The sequence below is a fragment of the Protopterus annectens genome, chromosome 1.part0, assembly GCF_019279795.1.
Source record: "Protopterus annectens isolate FY-2018-M chromosome 1.part0, PAN1.0, whole genome shotgun sequence".
In the NCBI taxonomy this organism is placed as follows: domain Eukaryota; kingdom Metazoa; phylum Chordata; order Ceratodontiformes; family Protopteridae; genus Protopterus; species Protopterus annectens.
The window spans coordinates 1,380,509,835-1,380,531,482 of NC_056725.1; the positions used below are offsets into that span (position 1 = coordinate 1,380,509,835).

Here is a 21,648-nt window from a genome sequence, read left to right on the forward strand (position 1 = left end):
ATTACTGGTACTCTCAGAGTAAGATGAACTTTGGAATAATGGTTACAAATTTGACCTAAGTAAAAGTCAGAAGCTACTGCAACAGTGAATCAGGCAAGGCAAATGTGTTCAGTTAAGCAGTCTGAAAAAATGACATCACAGTAGTAAACCTTTGAACAAATTAAACATCTGTTCTACAGGTCTGGGAAACAATAAGTTAGGTTTTGTGTGCTAACAGTATGAGGCCTAAGGTGAAGTGAACTGCAGTAGTGTGACCCACTGAATCATTGACCAAAATCAGCTAAAAACTGGGTACTGTTTACTTGCCTAGCTAACATCTGGTTGAATGAGGTATTTGTCTAACATGTTCATTGTACAAGGTAAAAAATACTGTTGGGCTATGGAAGAGGGTGCATACATAATGGGATAGCAGGGACATTGTTTGGCTAAGATGCAGTAAAAGAAAGAAAGACTGTAAACAGCTAGAATACTGTACAGCTATGTTAATTAGTCTCTTGTCTGTACGTTATTGCCTAAATGAGGTCTACTGTGAGAGACAATGGACTACTGTCAGCTGATCCAAATGCTGGCTGCAAAGAACAGACTCAGGGGACACTGCTGATATCTGGTCAGGAAATGTATTCTAACTATTGGCCTACTGAATGAAGCAAACACTGTATAGCAGATTAAGACTGGAAAGGGTGCTGTTTACTGGTCACTGATTTGCTACCTGGGAAAGGTCCAAGGAGAAAAAGGGCTTTAGAATACTTCATCGCTGAGCATCTAGTATGGCTTGTCTAGTGGCTTTGTGAGAGATTAAGGAGTTCTTTTTATTGCATGACTAAAGCTTAGGTGAGAGTCATTCAATTATTGTGCACTGGATGATGGCCAGACTACACTTTGTGACAGGCTGTGCCCTAGTGTAACTCTGAGGATAGTGGTTAAAATACATGTGCAGTGATTGTGTGTGTGTGTGTGTGTGTGTGTGTGTGTGTGTGTGTGTGTGTGTGTGTGTGTGTGTGTGTGTGTGGGGGGGTGCATATGTACATGAATAGACACATTCAGCTAGATGTTGTGAACGTAGGCATGACTGTGTAGCTAACATTTCACCTTTGCACAGACTGTGAACTTAGCACAGCTTAGTGAAACAAATATCAGATAAATGCAATCAATGTTTTAGAGATAGGATCTGCTAGTGCTATCCAACTTTATGCAGTGACTGGACAGACAAACTGATAGTATGAATGTTGAACTCTGCACTATTAGGACAATGATTTGGACAATTATTAGGGATGCAGGATGACTCAAGCTTAAAGAGATATACTGGTGTACCATGTTACCATTATATCACTGTCACTCACTGCTGCTGGTGCACCGTGTTACCATCATCTCACTGATGTGCACTAATGTGTAGCCCAATGTTACCATCATATTACACCTGAGAAAATGATAATGGTGCACCATGCTACCATCATATTACACCTGTACACTGAAAGGGGTGCACAGTGTTGCCATTATATCACTGCTGTGTAATGACATGTGTGTACCATGTTACCATGGTGTCATGCCTGTGCACTGGTACTGGTACACCATGCTAACATCATATCATTACTGTGCTTTAATACTGGTACACAATTTTACCACTTTATCACACCTGTGCACTGATACCAGTGCACTATTACTACCACTATATCACTGTCATCACTGATACTGGTGCACCATGTTACCACTGTATCACACCTGTACACTGATACCAGTTCACTATTTTACCACCAGTACTGATGCTAATATCATTATCACTGCTGTGCTTTGAAATTGGTACATAATGTTACCACTGTATCATACCTGTGCACTAATAGCAGTGCACTGTTTTAGCACAGTGTCACTGTCATGCACTGTAACTGCTGCACCATGGTACCACTATATCACTACTATGATGTGAAGTCTACACAGGCTGTGTACACATTCCTAGACTGCATTCAGGGGTTTGGTGTTGGTATGTTTTAGCCATGCATGACATAGACCCTAATATCTTAAGGAGCTCTTAATTCATTATTAGTTTGTATGTGTACTTTGTTTAGCTTCTCTGGTTCTGTCAGCTATTATAGGGATAGAGTTTGAAACATCTAGTGCTAGGGCTTTTGCTTATTGGCACTTCACCTTGGAATCTATCATCACAGCGGCTTAAGGAATGACAAACCATGACCTCAGCTAGCTTTAGGAAGTCTATAAATCAGAGTTCTTTGAACTAACTTAAACTTTGGTACTTGGTTACTGATTTTTTTTAAATATTTGCACAAATACTGGCTTAATTTTAATATGTGTCTTCTTCATTGTTGTGCCTTTTTGTTATATTTTGTTTATTTTAATAAGCTCAAGAATTAATCTGACCTTTGATAAATCCTTAGCCCCAAAGAACTCTCTATGCCTGACATCGTGGCAAAGTTCCAGGTAATATTTTCATGTCTTAGCCATATTTCCTCTAGCCAATATTAATACCACATTGAGTCTTCCTTGAAAATAGGGAGATGTCCAGTAGGATGTATTTAGTTGCTAAAATTGAAAAAATAAAGGAGTAATAAATGTCACAAATGTTGATACACTTAAACCAAAACTGCACTCCCTTTCAAATTGTTTGCTTAGGCAAGGCAACTATACTTGGGTTACAATTACAGACTTCATAATAAGTTTATACCCAAAAGCCTTAAAACTCAAATCACTTATACAAGCAAATGACTTCCTAGACTTGGCTGTATGGATAGGAAAGTTAGGCATTTTTACATTCATTCTTTTATGTTGCTATGATTGTCTGTTTAACACTGGAGTCTTCACCTGTCTTGCAAGCTCACCTTGTCTCGAAATTTTCTCTCTTTTCTCTCTTGCACTGTAGTTAGGTAGTTGACAGCTGCATATTCCAGAACAGAAAGAAAAACAAACACAAAACTGACCCACAGGTAGATGTCCACAGCTTTAATGTAAGACACTCTTGGCATTGATGCATTGACTCCTGTGATGATGGTGGACATTGTTAGGACAGTCGTTATACCTAGAAGAATAGAGTTAATATCAGTTTGGTGCTGCACAGGGTAAATAAACTACTTCATAAACCCTTAAAGTACAATAAAGAAATACAATTACAGCACTATTAAATTCTGAGTACTGTACTTGATGTCTAAGTGCATAGCCACAACCAACCTGAAGGAACCTCTTTACCATTTACCTATCGACAGTTGATAGCTCCAATGTTTTGCGATCTAACAGCACTATAAAGACTAAGAATGGATTCTGTCAGAGCTTTTGTCACCCATTTACTCTCAGGAAAGATTAAATATCAGCCCATTTGCAATGTTTGATCTAATTTAAACTGTTAAAAGAAAAGTGTATCATCTTGAGAATCACCTACCTTCTTTCTAAGACAGATGATTGGTTTTACTTTTATTTGACAGGCTGCGTATGGAGCAATATTCATTCTGATGTAACATCATGGCATGTGATAGGTTCTATTATTATGTTCTACTCATTGCTAATTGGTATGTCTTAATAAAGAAAATATCTAGTTTGCCAGGAATGCAGAAGTTATGGTCTAGCTAGGCGACTAAAGTTACAAATAAATTGCAGCTAAAGGTAGTAGTAGTCAGCTACAGGTCAACATGAGGCAGTACATTTACAGGTCATTGCCTTAACCAGCATAATAGTCCATCAGCAGTTGTAGTAGTATTCAAACAAGAAATGCTCTTTAAATGGGAGTCAGTTGGCTCACTGATGACTGATGTCCTGAAGGCTTTCAGTTCAGAATGACTGACCAGTTTTTCCTTGTGATGAATTTGCTCACTTAAAGTTTTAATATCTTTGTCTGAGGTTAGGTGTCCTCAGAGTAAGATATAAGTAGCTGGCATAGGAGGCACAATTCCCTGCATGAGAGAACAGATTATTCGGTTTCTTCAGTGAAATGGTCACTGATGAGGTGACTGGTACACCTTATAAACAACATTACTCCTAGCTCTACTTTTGCATTTCTAACAACAGCAGTTTTTTTTAATTTGTCTCATGGCCAGCCTGCAGTATTCTGATTTTTAAGTCTGATATTTAAGAATTATAAAATGTAGCAATAGTTTAAACCTTAGTCTAGAGGAAATGAACAATAGTTTAGTGTGAGAGAAATTATTAGGTCGCACGTTGACTATTTCATGAGTGAACAGTAAACTAACACACCTGAACATACACTTTGGTACTTAACAAGTCTTTGAATGACATCTTAGCATTACTCTCTTAAAAAGTATATAGACTGACATTAGTTTCAGACACATTGCAACATTTACTTATTTATTTGATTTGTTGATGGGTATGTTACCTAATCTAACTGAAGATATTTTTCAGCCATGACTGGGCCACAAAGCACACACAGCAAGATTACTACTACAGATATTGCACTGTGATTTCTTGATTGTTACTTAGAAAAAGATTCCCATGCTCATGTAAACTGCAGTGGCCAAAAACTGCAGTTTATGTGAAAGTGAAAAATGCAATTCAGAGATGTGCCTAGCTGCTATGTGGAATACCTCATTATAGCCTAATCTGGATGTCTCTGAATCAGGTGTAATTATTACAGTGCCACTGGTGGCCCATGCATCATATTGGCACAGGTAATCCCTCATTCACTCTCACACACACATGCAGACATTCATACACACACACACACACACACACACACACACACACACACACACACACACACACATGCAGACAGTCAATTAGCATGACAACCCCTCACACACAATCATACTTCCCTGATTTTACAGAGCGTTCTTGAATTTGCATCTTATTTTCGCCACAAATCTCAAAAATTTTTGATTTTCTGGTAAATCACTGAGGATTACAGTCAGTCAATAATGCCACACATAATTGTACCTCTCAACCTGGAAACATCAAAAATTTGGACAAAGTCCCATAAAAAATAGGTACAACTGGCCAAAAATCGGCACACTGATTAACATAACATTTGCATACATATTTATGTAACCCCACCCACTTTTATGGAATTGTGGGATATCAACTTTTAAACACAAACTGAAGAACAGACAAAATATGATCATGAAACACAAAATAAACAGAAGAACAATAGTGTTTTATTTATATTTGAACTTTGTATCAGACTTTGAACTTCAGCTATGAAACACAAACAGTTTTTCCTCAATCACTCTCAATTGTTGGATCTGTTGCATTCTCTTTTAGCTTTTCTCTCTCTTCTTCACTTTTGCTTTTTTTTTTTTACCCAACACCAGTCAAAAACATCCATCACAATATTTTCTCTGCTGTCCACTCCATCTCACAGTGCCTTCATAAACAGAAGTTCTTCTGCTAAAAATCTTTAATTGTGTACTTACTAACACAACAGCCTTGCTGAACATAGCTACCGTTAACTTTTTTCTATGCTTTTTATTGTTTAATGCATTTGTTTGAAGGAAGGGCATTGTGAGTTGTGAAAAATGCTACCCATACCTTTCAGCTGTCCAGATGTTTGGAAAATGTCCAGATTTTTACCGCATATTTTGGTCTGTCCCTCATACTATTTGTTTGTTTTTTTTCCTGGTAAATCATTGAGGATTGAAATCCCTAAATAATCATATTCACTTGATTTTCTGAAATAAAATCCTTCAGAAAATGCATGCTATTACAGATTGTGTTATTCCATTAACTTTCTAAATTTATAAGAACAATGTTTAAAACCTCCTCTTAGCTTTGTGCCTTTGTAATCCCATTATTTTAGGCTTTGTCCAGATTCCTTGCACCAACAGGTTGAGAGGCATGCTGACATGGTTTCAAGACTGAAGTCACGCAATAATTACATACATTTGAGTTTCAGACTTCAAATCCTTCAGAAAATGTATCTTACACAAATCTTGTTATTTTAATACATTTCTAAATTTAAAAGAGCAATGTTTAAAATCTGTCCCTATTTCTAGGCCATTGTCCCCCCATTATGTTGGGCTTTGTCCAGATTTCTTGCACTAAGAGGTTGAGAGCTATGTCTGTCATTGGAATGCTTATTTTATTTTGGAATGGGGGGCTGGTCTTGCAATCACTCTTGGGCACTTTATTTATTTATTTAGTTTTTGCACACCCCGAGGGCTGGAAGACAGAGACTAAAGGTGCTGCAGAGTCCCTGTGGCCACTGGCATGCAAGGATTAATGACACTTTTGGGTAGGCACTTCCAGTTGGAACACTGGCACCTGCTGATAACTTTGGTGCCCTGCAGCAAGTCAACATGTCCTGTCAAGCTTGGGGTGCTGGGGGACGGGGGGATGGACCACTTACACCAGAAGAAACAAGGCTTCATTTTAAACTGGAATCACAAGCCTAAAATACTTCAAAATAAAGGCTCTTTTTTCATCAAACAGTATTTTCCACCCTTTAGTTACAAGAGTTATTGGTTGCAGGGGTGTAGCTAGGATTTTCAAATTTGTACTGACAGCTCTCAAACTGCTACCCCCCTCCCCAGCCAAGCTACGGCCATTCTTGTAATTCACGGTTCACTCTTTTAGTGTCAATGAAGAGGCATTCGCTGTAATGCCTCTTCAGTAATATAATATAAATTCATTCAAACTCGGTTCCTTGAATTGAAAATTAACCTGAAATGTCAGTTCTTTGAAAAATGCAGCATGTTAGTTGGGGTAGAGACTTCATGCTTTTGTTTTCTGTAAACAAGGTACAGGTTTTGAGCTTGAGTAAATTACTAACAACCTGCTACCACTAACTAGGATGTTTCATTCACACACACACCCCTACCTACCTCTTAGTGCAAGAAATATGGACAAAGCCCAAAATAAACAGGGACAGATATTAAATAATGTTCGTGAACTTAGAAAGCTGCTAGAATAACAGGATTTGTGCTAGTATGAATTTTTCTAAAGGACATAAAGTCTGAAGCTCAAATGTCTGTCATTATTTAGCAGCTTCAGCCTTCAATGATTTTCTAGAAAATCACAAAATTTATGAGGAACAGACAAAAAATATGGGGCAAAAATCTGGACATTCTGCAAAATGTGGACAGTTGAGAGGTATGCTACCTACCACACACACACACACACACACACACATACACACACACACACACACACACACACACACACACACACACACACACACACACACACACACACAAAACACCTCTCAACCTCTTACAGCAACAAACTCATAAATAAAACTGAGGAAAAGGCCCAAAAATAAGGATATTTTTTTTTAAATATTGCTCTTATAAACTTAGAAAGATAATAGAATATTAGTAGGTCTTGCATCAGTACGAATTTTCTGAAAGGTATGAAATCTGAAACTGAAATGTCTGCATTATTTTCAAACTTCAGTCTTTAACAATTTGCCACTAATTTGCCAGAAAACTGCAATTTTATGAAAAACGGACCAAAAATGTGATGCAAAAATATAAAATTGCCAGACAATACAGCTGGGAACCTGTCAAAGGAGGGACACCATTTTAATATGAGCACAGTTAACTTACAGCAGCTGACAAAATTAGAGAATCTACATGCATTTCTGAAATAAAAGTAATGTATAACTCTGATCATTACAGTTATTTATAAAAGTAAAGTAAACCCTCTATGTTTTCTTCCAAAATTGCTATTTTGTGGAGGGATCATTAGGGGAAGAGTAACATTTTGAGCCAAAATCAGGGACAGTTGAGGTTTGGCTATGCCTAATTCTATAAAGCAATTTATTTGCATGTACCTCTCAACCTGTTAATGCAATAAATCTGGACAAGGCCAAATATATTGAGGGAACATATAAACAGTACTAAAAATTGCTCTTGTATAAACTGGGACAGTTGATAGAACATGTCTTATTTTAGCATGCATTTTTCTGAAGGTTATAAAGTCTGAAACTAGTGTGTCATTATTTAGTGACTTAATTCCTAAATCATTTGCCAGAAAACCACGAATTGAGGAACAAACCAAAAATAAGAAGCAAAAAATCTATTCATTCTTTGAAAATCTGGACAGTTGGGAGGTATAGTTCAGCTGGGGCTGTCTAAGTTTGCTGCCCTTCCCCCTCACAAAACCATGGTCGAATGGAGCCTCCCCCTGCAGCCATTCCAATGATCCATTACTTTGCTATTTCACTCCATTTACCATAAACACTAATGTGCATACTGACTTACTTCTATGATGATTTGAACTTCATTTGAAAGTTTTATTTTGCATTTTACAGCACAAACACCAAGACATCTGCTAAACAAGCTTGGCATTAAAACTTCTCTGCCCTTGAAACTCACATTCATTGAAACAACATTAAAACCCACATTCAAAGAAAAATACATTTTACCCGTGGCAGATAAAAATTAATTCTGGGCTGCTTTTAAATCATAGGCCCCTTGCATATGAAACATACATGTGCTCTTTGATATACCTTCCTATTGCTTTGAACATTTTTCCAGTAAACAATGAAACAAAACTGCCCAATTCAGAACATTTCCATCATAAAAGTCTAGTCAAACTTTTACAGTCCACCATTATCAGTAAATAATATGCACAATCTCTGAAGTAGTAAAAAAAAGTCATCTAAATAATTCCATGTTAAATAAATCTAACTAATGAAGAGGTTGCTGCTAGCAATCATATATTTCATGACTTCACCGAAAAATAAAGTGTCTGATGCCCCTGAGGAATAAATTGCCTAAATTACATTAATAATAAGCTAGTAATATTGCAATAGGAAATGGATGGCAAACTGATAACAGGCTCATAGTTAGTGTCTTAACTTGCAGTACAGCAGCATTCACCCCTTATGGGAGTAGAACCAACAACCTTCTACATTAAAAGCAAGTACACAACATTTTGTGCTACTAGCAATGTGAGCCGACTTAGCATAATCAGCACTAAACTTCTCTTCCCCTGCATCTCTCAGCTCCTTGTAAAATCTACGCAATACTCAACTACATCTCAACTTCGCAGCACAAGAAGTCTGGAAAAAGCCAAATTTATTGGGGTGGGTCAAAAGGGCAAAAAACAGGAACACATTAAACATTGCTTGTATAATCTTGGAAAGCTGCTAGAATAAAATGCTGTGTTACAATCATACATTTTACTGCCAAGGTCACTGTGCAAAATAGTCAGAACAATATACCACTATGCCAAATCACCTGCTTTGTGAAAGAGAGGAAGACTGAAACTTAAATGGCTATCATTTAATGAATTCAGTTCTCACCATAGCTGTCAACCTCTTAGCACAAAACACCTGGACAAACCCAATAATGAGGGAATACAGCCCTCAAACATATTCAGTGAATTCAGTTCTTGCCATAGCTGTCAACCTTAGCACAAAAAACCTGGACAAAACCAATAACAGGGTATTACAGTCCCAAAAATAAGGACAAATTTCAAATAGTCATAAACTTAAAAAAATTGTTATAAAAAAGGTTGTGTTAGTATATATTTATTGCTAGAATAAAAAGTTGTTTTACTATGTCACAAACACAGGGATAAGATGCAGACTCCACACAGAAGGCACCCCAGCCAAGAATCAAACCAGAAAACCTATAGCTGTGAGGCACCAAACTTTTTCTTCCCTGAACATGAAGACTTGAAATCTTCGAGGCATGTCTCTTAACTTGTGAACATTTTGTTTTAAATAAACACTTACAATGCAGATCATAAAGCATAGCACCTAACAAGGAGGATCTCTTTACTATTTTACACATAGTAATTCATCCACAAATAATGAGCATCTATCATCAGCACAAAAGGTGTTAATTACAAACTTTCCTAAGAGTGACCTAGGTGTCCCTAAATTAAATTGTAATGAAGACATCATAACATTGATGGGGGTACAAATAAATGCTAGAACTGAAAGTCGGGATGCTAAGCCTGTGGCACAGGGCAGCTGAGAAGTGGCACTGACAGCCTCATGGTATTACTGACACACTAAGCTATGTGGGTCGAGCATGTGTATACAGCGTGGGACATTAGACAGCTCCTTACCGTCATCATTCTCATCAAACACTGGAGTTTTATGGGAGTGATTAGCACCCATAGTCCAGATCTTCTTACACATCCCCTGGAAAATCTTGGAGAAAATGAGTCAAAGGCACCCCACACAATGAAAGGAAACCCCACGCACGTTCACTATATCCTGTTATAGTATCCACAACTGGTAGGAATCCCTGTTTGTCTCCTTGTTACTTTAAAGATGAAGAATCCTGGCATTTACCGGCGCAAATCCACACAGAAAGAGAGAAATAATCCAAAACAGACACAGATGATCATCTGTAATTTAGCATGGAGATTCTGCCTCAAGGAGGAAACGAGGGAGCCCTCTGTGTGTTAGATAATATCAACGGAAATGAAAGTGATCCATCTAGCACGGACAGCAACTGCCACTGGTGCGCTACTCATTTCATGCACTTCTCATAGCTGGCTCTCACGGGAAGGCGGTGGTCCACTGACTACTAAACGCGTGCACAGTAATAAGGTCCACATACCCCACGTGCAGCCACTTACTTGACCACAAAAATATGTAGCGCTCCCTTAATACCACATTGAAAAGAGTATGTTAACCTTTTACAAAGCTGACCTTAGGGATTGATGGGACTGCACGATTCCTCATAGAAAAGAAACAAGTATACGGTTAGGACAACTTGTACTTTTTTAGCACATCATTTTTTATCAGTCTCACACTATATGTTGTCATAAAAGTCCTAGTGCTAACAAATGTGCGTGCCACACTTGTATATACATTTCAGTACTATAAATGTATAAGTAGTTCAATCTAGCAATTTAATTTCCAGTCAGATAAAGGTAATGATCAGTTAGTAATTCACTGTCACTTGATTATTGCTGGGAAGAAAACGTCACTTAAGCTGACCATGCTGGACAGCAATGTCATCTCTCGCTTAAAACAAACACACACACACACACACACACACACACACACACACACACACACACACACACACACACACACACACACACACTCTTCATATTACTCACCAACCCTTCTATATACAGTCCATAACGCCCTTCCGCTCGTGTACATCCAACATAAAATCCATAACGCTTCGACCAACATCATGCTTGAATCCTTAATAAAGTCCATAACGCTTCCAACATAATGCTTGAATAATCCTCCCGCTCGTGTAACATCCAACATCCTCCCGCTTGAAAACGGCCGGAAATACATGCGCGGTGAGCTCCATAGCTCCATTCCGACTGGCTGCCCTGATGAGCTGACGTCATCGTGCAGTAAAGCGCGAAAAAAAAATTTAAAAAGCTACCCCCTTCTAAATAAGTTGTACTGAAATCAGTACAGTGCGTATGCCTCCCGACGTCCCTGATTGGTTGTACTAGCTGGTTTACTGTAAACTCTAATTGCTCCATTTCAACCATTACCTCTCAACTGTCCCTGATTTTCATGGATGTACATAAGAAAAAATCTTCACCTGGATACTGCAGCCAATGATGTAAAACTAAATATCCAGAGAAAAAAAATGTTGGTGGCACACAGCAGGTACGTTAGCAAAAGTCCGTTTAATATAATAGAACACAGAGAAAGTAAGAGCTTTTGCAGACAACTCCCGCTTCATCAGACTAACATTAAACAGGTTTAGCAAAACATTTTAAATAGACTCATAGATCACATAGCAACCAATAAAAACAAGACATAAAAGCATGTGGAGTACAAATTAAAGTGCTAGCACACCAAGGTGCTAATGTTATAAAATGAAATAGTCAACAACTATACAAATATCCTAACTATTTAAAACTCTAATAATACCTTCATAAAGCCATGTATTAAAATTATATATATACACAAATATATTCATAAAATACATAAGTATATAATCTGTGTGTTCAAAAAATGCAGTACATATAAAAAGTATAAAAATATATAGAGAGAGGCTAAGCACAGTAAATATTACTAAAAGGTATGCGTTATATATACACATTTCATACAAATATTAATGTTTCAGTGATCTTGCTCTTAAAAAAGGTTTTAAGGATACTTTATTATTAAGTCCAGGTGGTACATCCGCCTGGAATTTGAGTATCCATTCCTGCTCAACACCTTCTGTACGACTACTCAAATTACCTCCTCTTTTATTAACAGGGACTATTTTAAGTACAAAAAACTTAAAACCAAATGTGTGACCTTCTTCTTTGATGTGCATTGAAAGTGCACTGCTTTCCTTAGCATTCCTGACATCCCTTATATGCTCCAATATTCTGTCTTTCAAAGGACGATTGGTCTTTCCTATGTAAAAAGCATAGCAGATTGTGCAATAACTAAAGTAAACCACGTTCTTCGTTTGACAATCAGCATAAAAATTAGACTCAAAGGTGAACCCCTAGTGTGGATGTAAAAAGTGGCCTCCCACATGTATATATTGACAGGCTGTACACCTCCTACAACAGTACATACCTAACCTGTCAGATTGATTATATTGTTGTACATTGTCAATCTTATAGCAGAGCTGTCTTTTCAAGGACCTGTTGTTCCTAAAGGTGACTCTAGGTTCATGTCCTATAACTCCATTTAATTCTTTAACATTAGAAAGAATGTCCCAGTTATTCTTAATAATATCGCACACTATATTAATATTACTGGCATATGTGAGTGGCATTCTAAGTGCACCCATCTCAGAAGTATTATTAGGGCCTGTATAGATGTTATCACTACTACATATTCCAACTTGCGTATTATAATATGGTTTACACCTACCACTTCTCTCTCTCCATGCTAGTTCTAGTTGTGTGTCTATATCATGCTCTCTATACTCTCTTGACATAAACTCTTGTTTTAGCACAAATAGTGCTGATTGTAAAGCAATATCATTATGCAAACGCATAACACGATAAATTTGCCCTTTCAGGACATTTGCTCTAGTATGTTTAGGTTGCATACTGCTGTTATGAAGTACAGTATTCTTCTTGATGGGTTTCTTATACAAAGTAATAGATACTAAATGAAATGCATCTCTACTAACCTTGACTTCTAGAAACTCTATCTCCCTGTCAGAATATTTATGAGTAAATTTAAGGAATGTAGTCACATTGTTGATGTATACAATAAATTCCTTAAGGCACTCCTCTGTATCATGCCAAAAAAGGAAGATATCATCCACAAAATGTTTATACCAGACAATGGATGTAGCAAATTCATTGTTGTTAATCACATGATTAACCTCCCATTGAACAAGAGAGAGATTGGCGTAGCTGTTGGCACAGGCAGTACCCATAGCCACGCCAACCTGCTGTATATAATATTCATCTCTGAAGATAAAAATGTTGTTTTCTAAGATAATCTCAAGCAGTGCACACACTAGACTAATCTTATTAGGTTGAATCTCCTTTGTATGCAAAAGGTCTCTGACACTTTCAATACCACAGTCATTCGGGATTGTTGTGAAAAGCGATTCTATGTCTAATGTAACCAGCCAGCATGGACCTGCAAGTGCTTCAAGGTGTAAACCTAACTCTACAAGGAAATCCTTAGTGTCTTTTAACACAGTTGTGCATCCACTCAAAATAGGACGTAAGGTATTCTCTACAAAAATTGAGAGAGGCTCTGTAGCCCATCCCCTACTGGACACAATTGGGCGCATAGGGGGATTAGCAAGTTGTTTATGAATTTTCGGTAACCCATAAATGGTGGGAACCATTGGAATTTCAACAGTAAAATACTCAAAAAGTGACTGTGTAACCATACCTGTAATAAGAAGGTCAAAGACTAAAAACTGTAATTTGTCAATAACTGCTTTAACCACAGCACATGAAATGACCTGGTAGGTCCCAACATTACTAAGTAAGTCCATCATACCTTGTATATAAGTGTCCCTGTCAGGAATCACTATCCCTCCCCCTTTATCTGCTGGACGTATCTCTATGCATGTTAATGCTTTCAGTTCAACAAGTGCTTGTTTTTCAGCAACAGACAAGTTGTTAAAACCATTGTTATGATTCATAGAAAGTTTTCCTCTAATCTGTTTCTTACATACATCTACAAATACATCAATAGTAGAATTATTGGGGGGGGATATATACACTTGTTTTTTTTAAAAACACATTGTTCTTGTGTATTACCTTGAAACATTGTTTTAAGAGTTAAAGTCCTACCAAACAACCTCAGTTCTTTTAAGACATTAACCAGGCCAGCCTTTTGAGCTGATATAAAGCTCAGGCCTCTGTCGAGCAAAGTCTTTTGTGTATCAGTTAAAACATATGATGAAATATTAAAAATTAAACCTGCTTGGCCCTCTTGCCATTCCGCATTTGCTCGTCACACTGTGTGGTCATCACAATGTTTTCCCGTTGAATACACAATTCCTGGATCTCCCTCTAATAGGCAGGGGGTTGTGTAATAAAAAATTCTTCTGTGTTGTATTAAGTACAGCTTCTGCAAAAGTATTGCAGTTTTTTCCATTATTACCAGAGTCCTTACTGCCTGAAGCTATACTCGGTTCCTTGGGTTTAACTGCAGGTATAGTGACATCATTAATGCTTGCTGTTTATTTTGGTGTTACAGTTTTGTTCATATCATTAGTTACTGCACGCATGCCCTGATCAGTTAAGGTAAGCCTAGCACTAGTATATGAACCTGGACAAACTGGAGTCGATACAGCAGCATTTGAATTGTTTGTCATTACTTCTGTAGGAGCATTTAAGAGCATACAGGATGGAGTTACTGCTGACACAGTCTCAGCATTGCTATAATAGGCGTTACACCCTCTTCCTGTACTCCTAGGATCATGGATGTCCCTAATTTTGAGTCAAATTTTGGCTCTGTCCCTCTAAATCCCTCCTAAAAACTGGTGACTTTTGGAAAAAAGTGGTCTGTTACAGTTAATAAATAATGACAATAAATAATAGTTACAAACTTCTTTTACTTGAGAAAATGTATATTAATTCACATTTGTTTTATTCTGGCAATGCCTCAGGTTAATAGTACTAGTAATGTAAAAGTGTCACTGATGGTCCCTGATTATTTCTGGATTTTATCCTGATTCTGTTGAGATCTTTGTTTCAACCAGGCTACATGACTCATGTAACATAACTATAGGAAGTCGCAGTTTACATTTACGCATGAAGTGTTGTCTGCTGTAAATCCTCCTAGTCAGGTTCTGCTTAGCAATGCCCCCCCCCCAATCATTGCATGATGCCAGACATTTCATGTAATGATGGATGAGGGAAATGAACTGGCGACAGTTTTTAACTAGCAGTCACAAGGGGAACAGCAGCCCTGATAGTATGTAAAGAGTGAGAGATATGAGTTACTGCTGGGATCCCATTTGGTGCCCTTCTAAAAGGTCACTTGGTGCAACTGCAACACTATATGGGTTGCATGCCCCAGTGTCAGGGGGAGACGGCATTCTCCAACATGATTTTCTCTTCCCTCTTTCTCAGAAGTTGCTCATTCTAACCCCAACACGCACATGTACATACGCACACATACACACATGATGGGACGTAAGCAAAGCTGTCTCTCCTGATGACTCAGCATGGCAGCACCTTATGGAAGGATGTGTGGAAATCATTAACCAGCTCCTCCTGTAAACAACTACCACTCCCTGATGCAAAAACAGGGATATCTTCCAAGTGGCACTGGCGAGTAAATCTTAAAAGGCTGCACAAAGCTTTTAACATGGAGGAGTTTTCACATTAAACACAAGCTCACTTTGATTTGCCACTGATATCTGTATCTAAATATGTTTAGACAACTAGGTGGTGTGAGGGCAATTCCAGGAGCACAGTAGACCTAAAATTAAGTCTGTCAGAAAGGAAACCAGAGTGTTGTGACTCTTGCAATCTGATTAATTCATAAGGAGATAGTTGATCGAGACCCCTTCAGAACACACACATGCACAAAGCCACTAAATTGCAGTGACAGTAACCACACAGACAGCATGTTCTACTTTGCTGCCAATACGGCCAGTTGTTTTCATCTCCCTACAGGTGCAGGAATTCCTTTTCAAATAGCTGCAGAGCAGCATCCTTCTGCTGCTGCATTGCTAGAGCATGTCTTTGTAATTTCTCATTATTTTGCTTTTGCAAACCATGTCTGTGGCCTAACTAAACCTGAAAATGGGTCAATTGGATGGATCATTGTCCTACGTGGTTACCAAACTAAATAAAATAAATAAGTAAAAGTAACTAACTGCTGCTAGGATCCACCTAGATATAAAATATCCTACAGTATTACAGGAGCAGTGGAATTTCCCCAGTCTCCAATAAGCCCAGAGTAAAGGGAATATTTTAACTGATATTTGATGAGTTGCTGACAGTCACCCCCTCCCATGCATCCTGTGTGTGTTTGTGTGTGTGTGTGTGTGTGTGTGTGTGTGTGTGTGTGTGTGTGTGTGTGTGTGTGTGTGTGTGTGTGTGTGGTTGTAGAAGGTTTTAGAGTCCTTATGATCAAACAATTCCAATAAGTGATTCTGAAGCACAATGCTATAAAATAATTAGGAGTTAAACATTTTTTTAAATTATAGGGGGTTATTACAACATCACCCATCACAGCTGCACTACCTCAAGCAATTAGTTTGGAGTCTAGCAAGGAATAGCAAACTTTCCAGTCCAGTGTATAAAACTGAATTCATTATATTATGAGCAAACAGATGTGAAAATTATCATGTTATGCAGCGAGAGGAAAACCCCTCAGACCATATGTGTTGTAATGCCCAATACCCCCTCAGCTAAATGTAATCACCACTGAGGTTGGTATTATCCCATGGAAAGCAAACACACACACACACACACACACACACACACACACACACACACACACACACACACACACACACACACACACACACACACACACTCACATACATCTAGTACACACAGTACAACAACACAGACACTTGACCTGTCTGGACCTAGACTAGAAGCATAAATATTTAGCATTGTCATTTTCTTTTTTTGTAATTTTACCTGGAGGAGCCAGGGAAAGAACTATTGGTAATACATTTTCTCATAATTTCTTCAGAAGAGAAGAAGACTGGTTTGAGTCGTCCAACGACCGCTGCTTGCTGCACTAATGAATGGCTTGCCTTTGTTCCTTGCTCTAATTAATTTAAAACAAAAACAAACTATAGTAGCAGTAGCCCAGTACAGCTGCTCTTGACTGTCCAGTCCTCCACCTCTCTGTTCATTACTTGATTCTCTCTCTGTCTTTCTAATGTTGCTGCAACTACAAACATGTTGCCGTATGGAAAAAGATAAACAAACAGACTAGAGTACACAGCCCCTCATCCCTCAGCTGAATTCCAACAAGCTCGCAGTCTGCTGACGAAGCTGATGTCATCACGCACAGCCCTGTACATGATAATGTCAGCAAAAATTTGCACCAAAAAATTGAAAAAAAAATGATAAATTAGGGAATTAAAGGGGCCACTTGGAAATTCATGGCATCCCATTATTTTGACCTCAAAACTGGTAAATACTGAAGAATTCAGTACGGTTGAGAGGCGTGCACACATTAGAGTTTCATACTTCTTGTTTAGAAAAAGAATGTACATGCAGAGGGTTTCTCCTGAATTCTTGAGTGAAGGCTGGGCAATAGAAGTATGATAACCCACCCACATGCACGCTCACATGCTCACAAACACACACACACACACACACACACACACACACACACACACACACACACACGCATATATATATATTCAGACATTCACACACACACACACACACACACACACACACACACACACACACACACACACACACACACACACACACACACACCTGAGACTGCACATACTCTTAGGCATGCACACTTGCAGCCACACACAAATAACACACTCATGCACCCCCACCAGTTCTTTTCCGCTAAAATCACCCAGCATTTACCTGCAAAATGATCTCTCCCATTGATTTTAATGGAGAATCACAGCATTCTGGCCTTGTTCATTAACATGGCTGACTATGTTAAGTTATACAGCCAAGTGATTATTTGAATTGCTGGGCAGCATAAATCCCTTCCCACATTAATTTCCAGGAGGACAGCACATGGCTCATTAGCAGAGGCTGCTCCCTTAGAATGCCTCATTAGCATGTAGCATACCTGTGGAGATGGCCCACTACAGTGATTCTAAATACTATGCAGAATTACTGCAGGGGCATGTTTTTGAATCAAAAAGGGCTTTCCCCAGTGGTTGGCTACCCGTATTAGGGGTTACCACAGTTGGCAGATGTTTCTGACTCCCACCCCTTGCCTACACTGTCAGTCAGGGCCAGCTTTAAGCCATCTGAAACTATTTGGCCCAATAGGGCCCCTCTCCCTCTGGGGGTCCCAGCACAAGGCTGTGACAGAGTTATTATGCATTTGTATTCCAGTAGCAGTCTTGCTGTCTTGCTACCTAGTAGTTACAAGTCTGATTAGTGTTGCAGAAATGTCCCATCATGCATTGCACTAGTGGTTAGTTCAGTATTATTAGTAATCACAGCTTCACGAATCCTGTATGGCTCACAGTTTTAAGTGTTCACTCTGCAGCAGTAGTCAGCAGTTGTTGCTAAGTCCTCAACTGGGTTTTCAACCCAAAACTGGTCAGATTAGCCATCTGGTTTTGTGTCCTACCCCAGTTACTGTATTGGAAGATAATAAGACCAGGATTAATACACAGTGTTTTCTTTTGCTTCCCTTGCTGACAGTTTATGACTGGTTACTAATGAGTACAACTGCAAGAAGTAACTGTGGGATAGTCTGTCTCAGACTGATTGGAAACAAACACTATTAAGTAAAAAAAAAATAAAATAAATGTCACAAATATGGTGAAGTGAGGTAATGTCTGATCACTTAGAGTTATGACAGTTGAGTTCATTAGTATGGCAGAGAAATGGATGTTGCAGTCACAGATGGGACAGAATAGTGCCAGACAAGTCAAACACAAAGTGTGCATGCTGACTGGTAGAAGGCAGAGGTGGATAGGCAACTAATTCACCTGGCAGTAACAGAAGCAGCTTGACCCATAAATGCACTCCTTCCCTCATCATAGTTTGTCACATACAAAATGGGAGGTGAGCAGAAACTTAAACTAGAAAATGGTGAGATTGGATTGAGGAAGAGTTTTTGAGGGAAGTGTATTATAGAAAGCTGAACAAACTGTAGTGTTTTGCATGTTCTCCCTTTTTCCCTAAAGGTTTCCTTGAGGTGTTCTGATTTCTTCCCACCTGGCAATGATGCTTAGTGACTAGTTTAAATTATCTCTGCATGTAATATTCATTGAAGCCCTTGTAGCCAGGGCTGTTGCTCAAAATTATTTGCTAATAATCTACTTATCCAGTTTAACAAATAATTAAATAAAAATAAACTGTAGCTATAAGTGGTGTGGTGTGTGAGCAATGCCACTCCTAATGAAAGCCCTGAGATTATTTCTATTACTATTACTATTATCGTTTAGCATTCTGGGGAAGTTCAACAGTGTTATGTGGTTTTGTAGAAGCACATTAACTGTAACAAGGTATGGTAATTAACTGGGTAAGGATCTCTTAACTATTCAGAGCAAGTGAAGGAGATGATCAGAAGGCCATGAAAGAAGAAATGGGTAGTATAAGATGAGAATGTATAATGGAGATTAGACATTTTTCATGCTCTTGTTGACCTCCAAGTTTTTCCATAGTAATTTTGCACAGCCCCACTGACTCATGTCTTCTACTTCCTGGCATCTGAGGACATTGGGTATGGAAGCTGAGAGATGGGGACTGTGGTGTGTAATAAGACATTACCAGGTTTCATGATTCAAATGAGCCTGCCTCTTGGCAATGTGATCTGTTTGCTGTTGTCTGCAGCTCCTCCGGAGGACACAAGTCTGTGAAGAGTAGTTAACTTACAAAGGCAGGTTCTTTATTTCTTTTTTTTAAAGAATGTTAACGAAAATAAAGCAATGATTCACTTATAGCATTTTCAGGCACAGCATGGTGGAAATACAGCCATGGAAACAATAAACTTTAGTTAATATTAATTCAAAAGTGGTAACATTAACAGCATGCATGCAGAGGGGTGTAAGTCAGAATAATGTGCAGTTTAACTAGACACAGCCATAAGAAGACAGATACAAGAATTTAATGAGTAAAATCCGTCAGAAGAGTACTTGTGCACAGGGAAAATATCATAATGTTTCTAGGAAAAAATAAGATGCAAAGAAAATGTATTTATAATACATACTATTGTTGGGCATGGTATGTGAAAGAATGCAAGGAAAGTGACAGGACAAAAGGAAAGGAGACAGATGAAAAAGAGAGACAGACAAATTAAAACAGAAGTGTATGGAGGGTGGGGGGAGAACAAGGGTAAAGTGTGCAGTTATCTGCTATCCAGGTTCAGAAAATCCAGCAGTACAATAGAGTTTAGGAACATGTTTACTGGTAAGTCAGAGTATATCTATCTGTTGACACATGACACACCATGTAAACACAAGACCTTAGCAGCCCATTAGACCAGCCTCTTACAATGTGCCTGAGTGCTTAACAAACCCTGAAAGAAGAACTACACTCGACGTTGGATCTGGGGACAATTCAGGAGTCCAATAGTTTACTTCTCGTTTAACATGTATTTTTAATGTACAGTAATAGCCTATATTCCCAGTATCAAACCTGGCCTTAAATCCAGGAAGTCAGCAAAGACAAAGGGTTGGGGTGATAAGTGGTGGGGTCAGCTGGGGGTCCCACCAAAATGGTCCAAATTTGATCCTGCTGTTGTTAAGGCTGACCCTGATGTGAATATATACAACATTTACATCTAACTGGCAGCGTCTATGACAGCAGGATTTTTTTTTGTGCCCTACATTTTATCATACTCTAATAATCTGACTGTGCATATGATATTGATTGGTTCTAATTAAATTCTTTCTTGCTCTAAGAATACAGCTGTCTGCCATTGCACTCTCTGTGTCTCCTTGCTATATTCCCCTCTGCTCTAATAACTTATTTGTGTGACAATCTTTATCCAGTCCTTTAATAATCCTGCTATAAGGTATAGAGGAATTATATACCTCCACCATTCTTATAATACCCTACCAGGACCACACATCACAACACTAGTTATGATAAAAATGTTACACATGCAATGTAACCTTTTTAGAAACTTTTATTACTTCTGCACTAAATGTATGCAACCTTACTGGAAAAATTTACGATTTCTGTACTAAATGTACAAAGCTGAAATATCAGGCCATACCCACCACTTTGATAAATTTTAAGACTTACTTGAGTATAACTTTTTGGTTTTAATGTCATTAAAATTACCTTGATCAGCAAATGAACCTCATTATTGACAAATGTATGCTGCTAGCATCATCTGTTAAATAGGTCAACTATCTGTAAATGACTATCTTCTCTAAATTGAAGTATTCATGAAATCTGTGTATCAGCATGTGTTCACATAAAGTTGTATTTTATGTATTGCCTTTAGATCTGGATCATGCCTGAAAAGGTTTATTTATTCATATTTATTTATTTATTTACTGATCAGTAATGGGTAGTGCACTGATCAGTTGTGACCAATTTTAGGCTTAGCCGAGTTTTTCTGATCCACCCACTCACACAGTTAAGAAAGGGAAGAATGCCTAAGACTGAGCAAAGTTAAATTCTGTCATAAATCTAGTTGGTAAACAGATGCTAATTGGTGAGTCAAACCACACCTATGTGAAGATGTAATTAAAT

General features: G+C 38.2%; 1 protein-coding gene across 1 annotated transcript in view; it reads right to left on the minus strand.

Annotated features, from left to right (window-relative positions):
• Positions 1-21,648, minus strand: part of LOC122801746 (gamma-aminobutyric acid receptor subunit rho-1) — a 384,251-nt gene that overhangs the window by 23,636 nt on the left and 338,967 nt on the right. Inside the window, exon 7 of the mRNA XM_044071303.1 lies at positions 2,825-3,025. Within this exon, the coding sequence (XP_043927238.1) occupies positions 2,825-3,025 (201 nt within the window). The remainder of the gene's footprint in view (positions 1-2,824; positions 3,026-21,648) is intronic.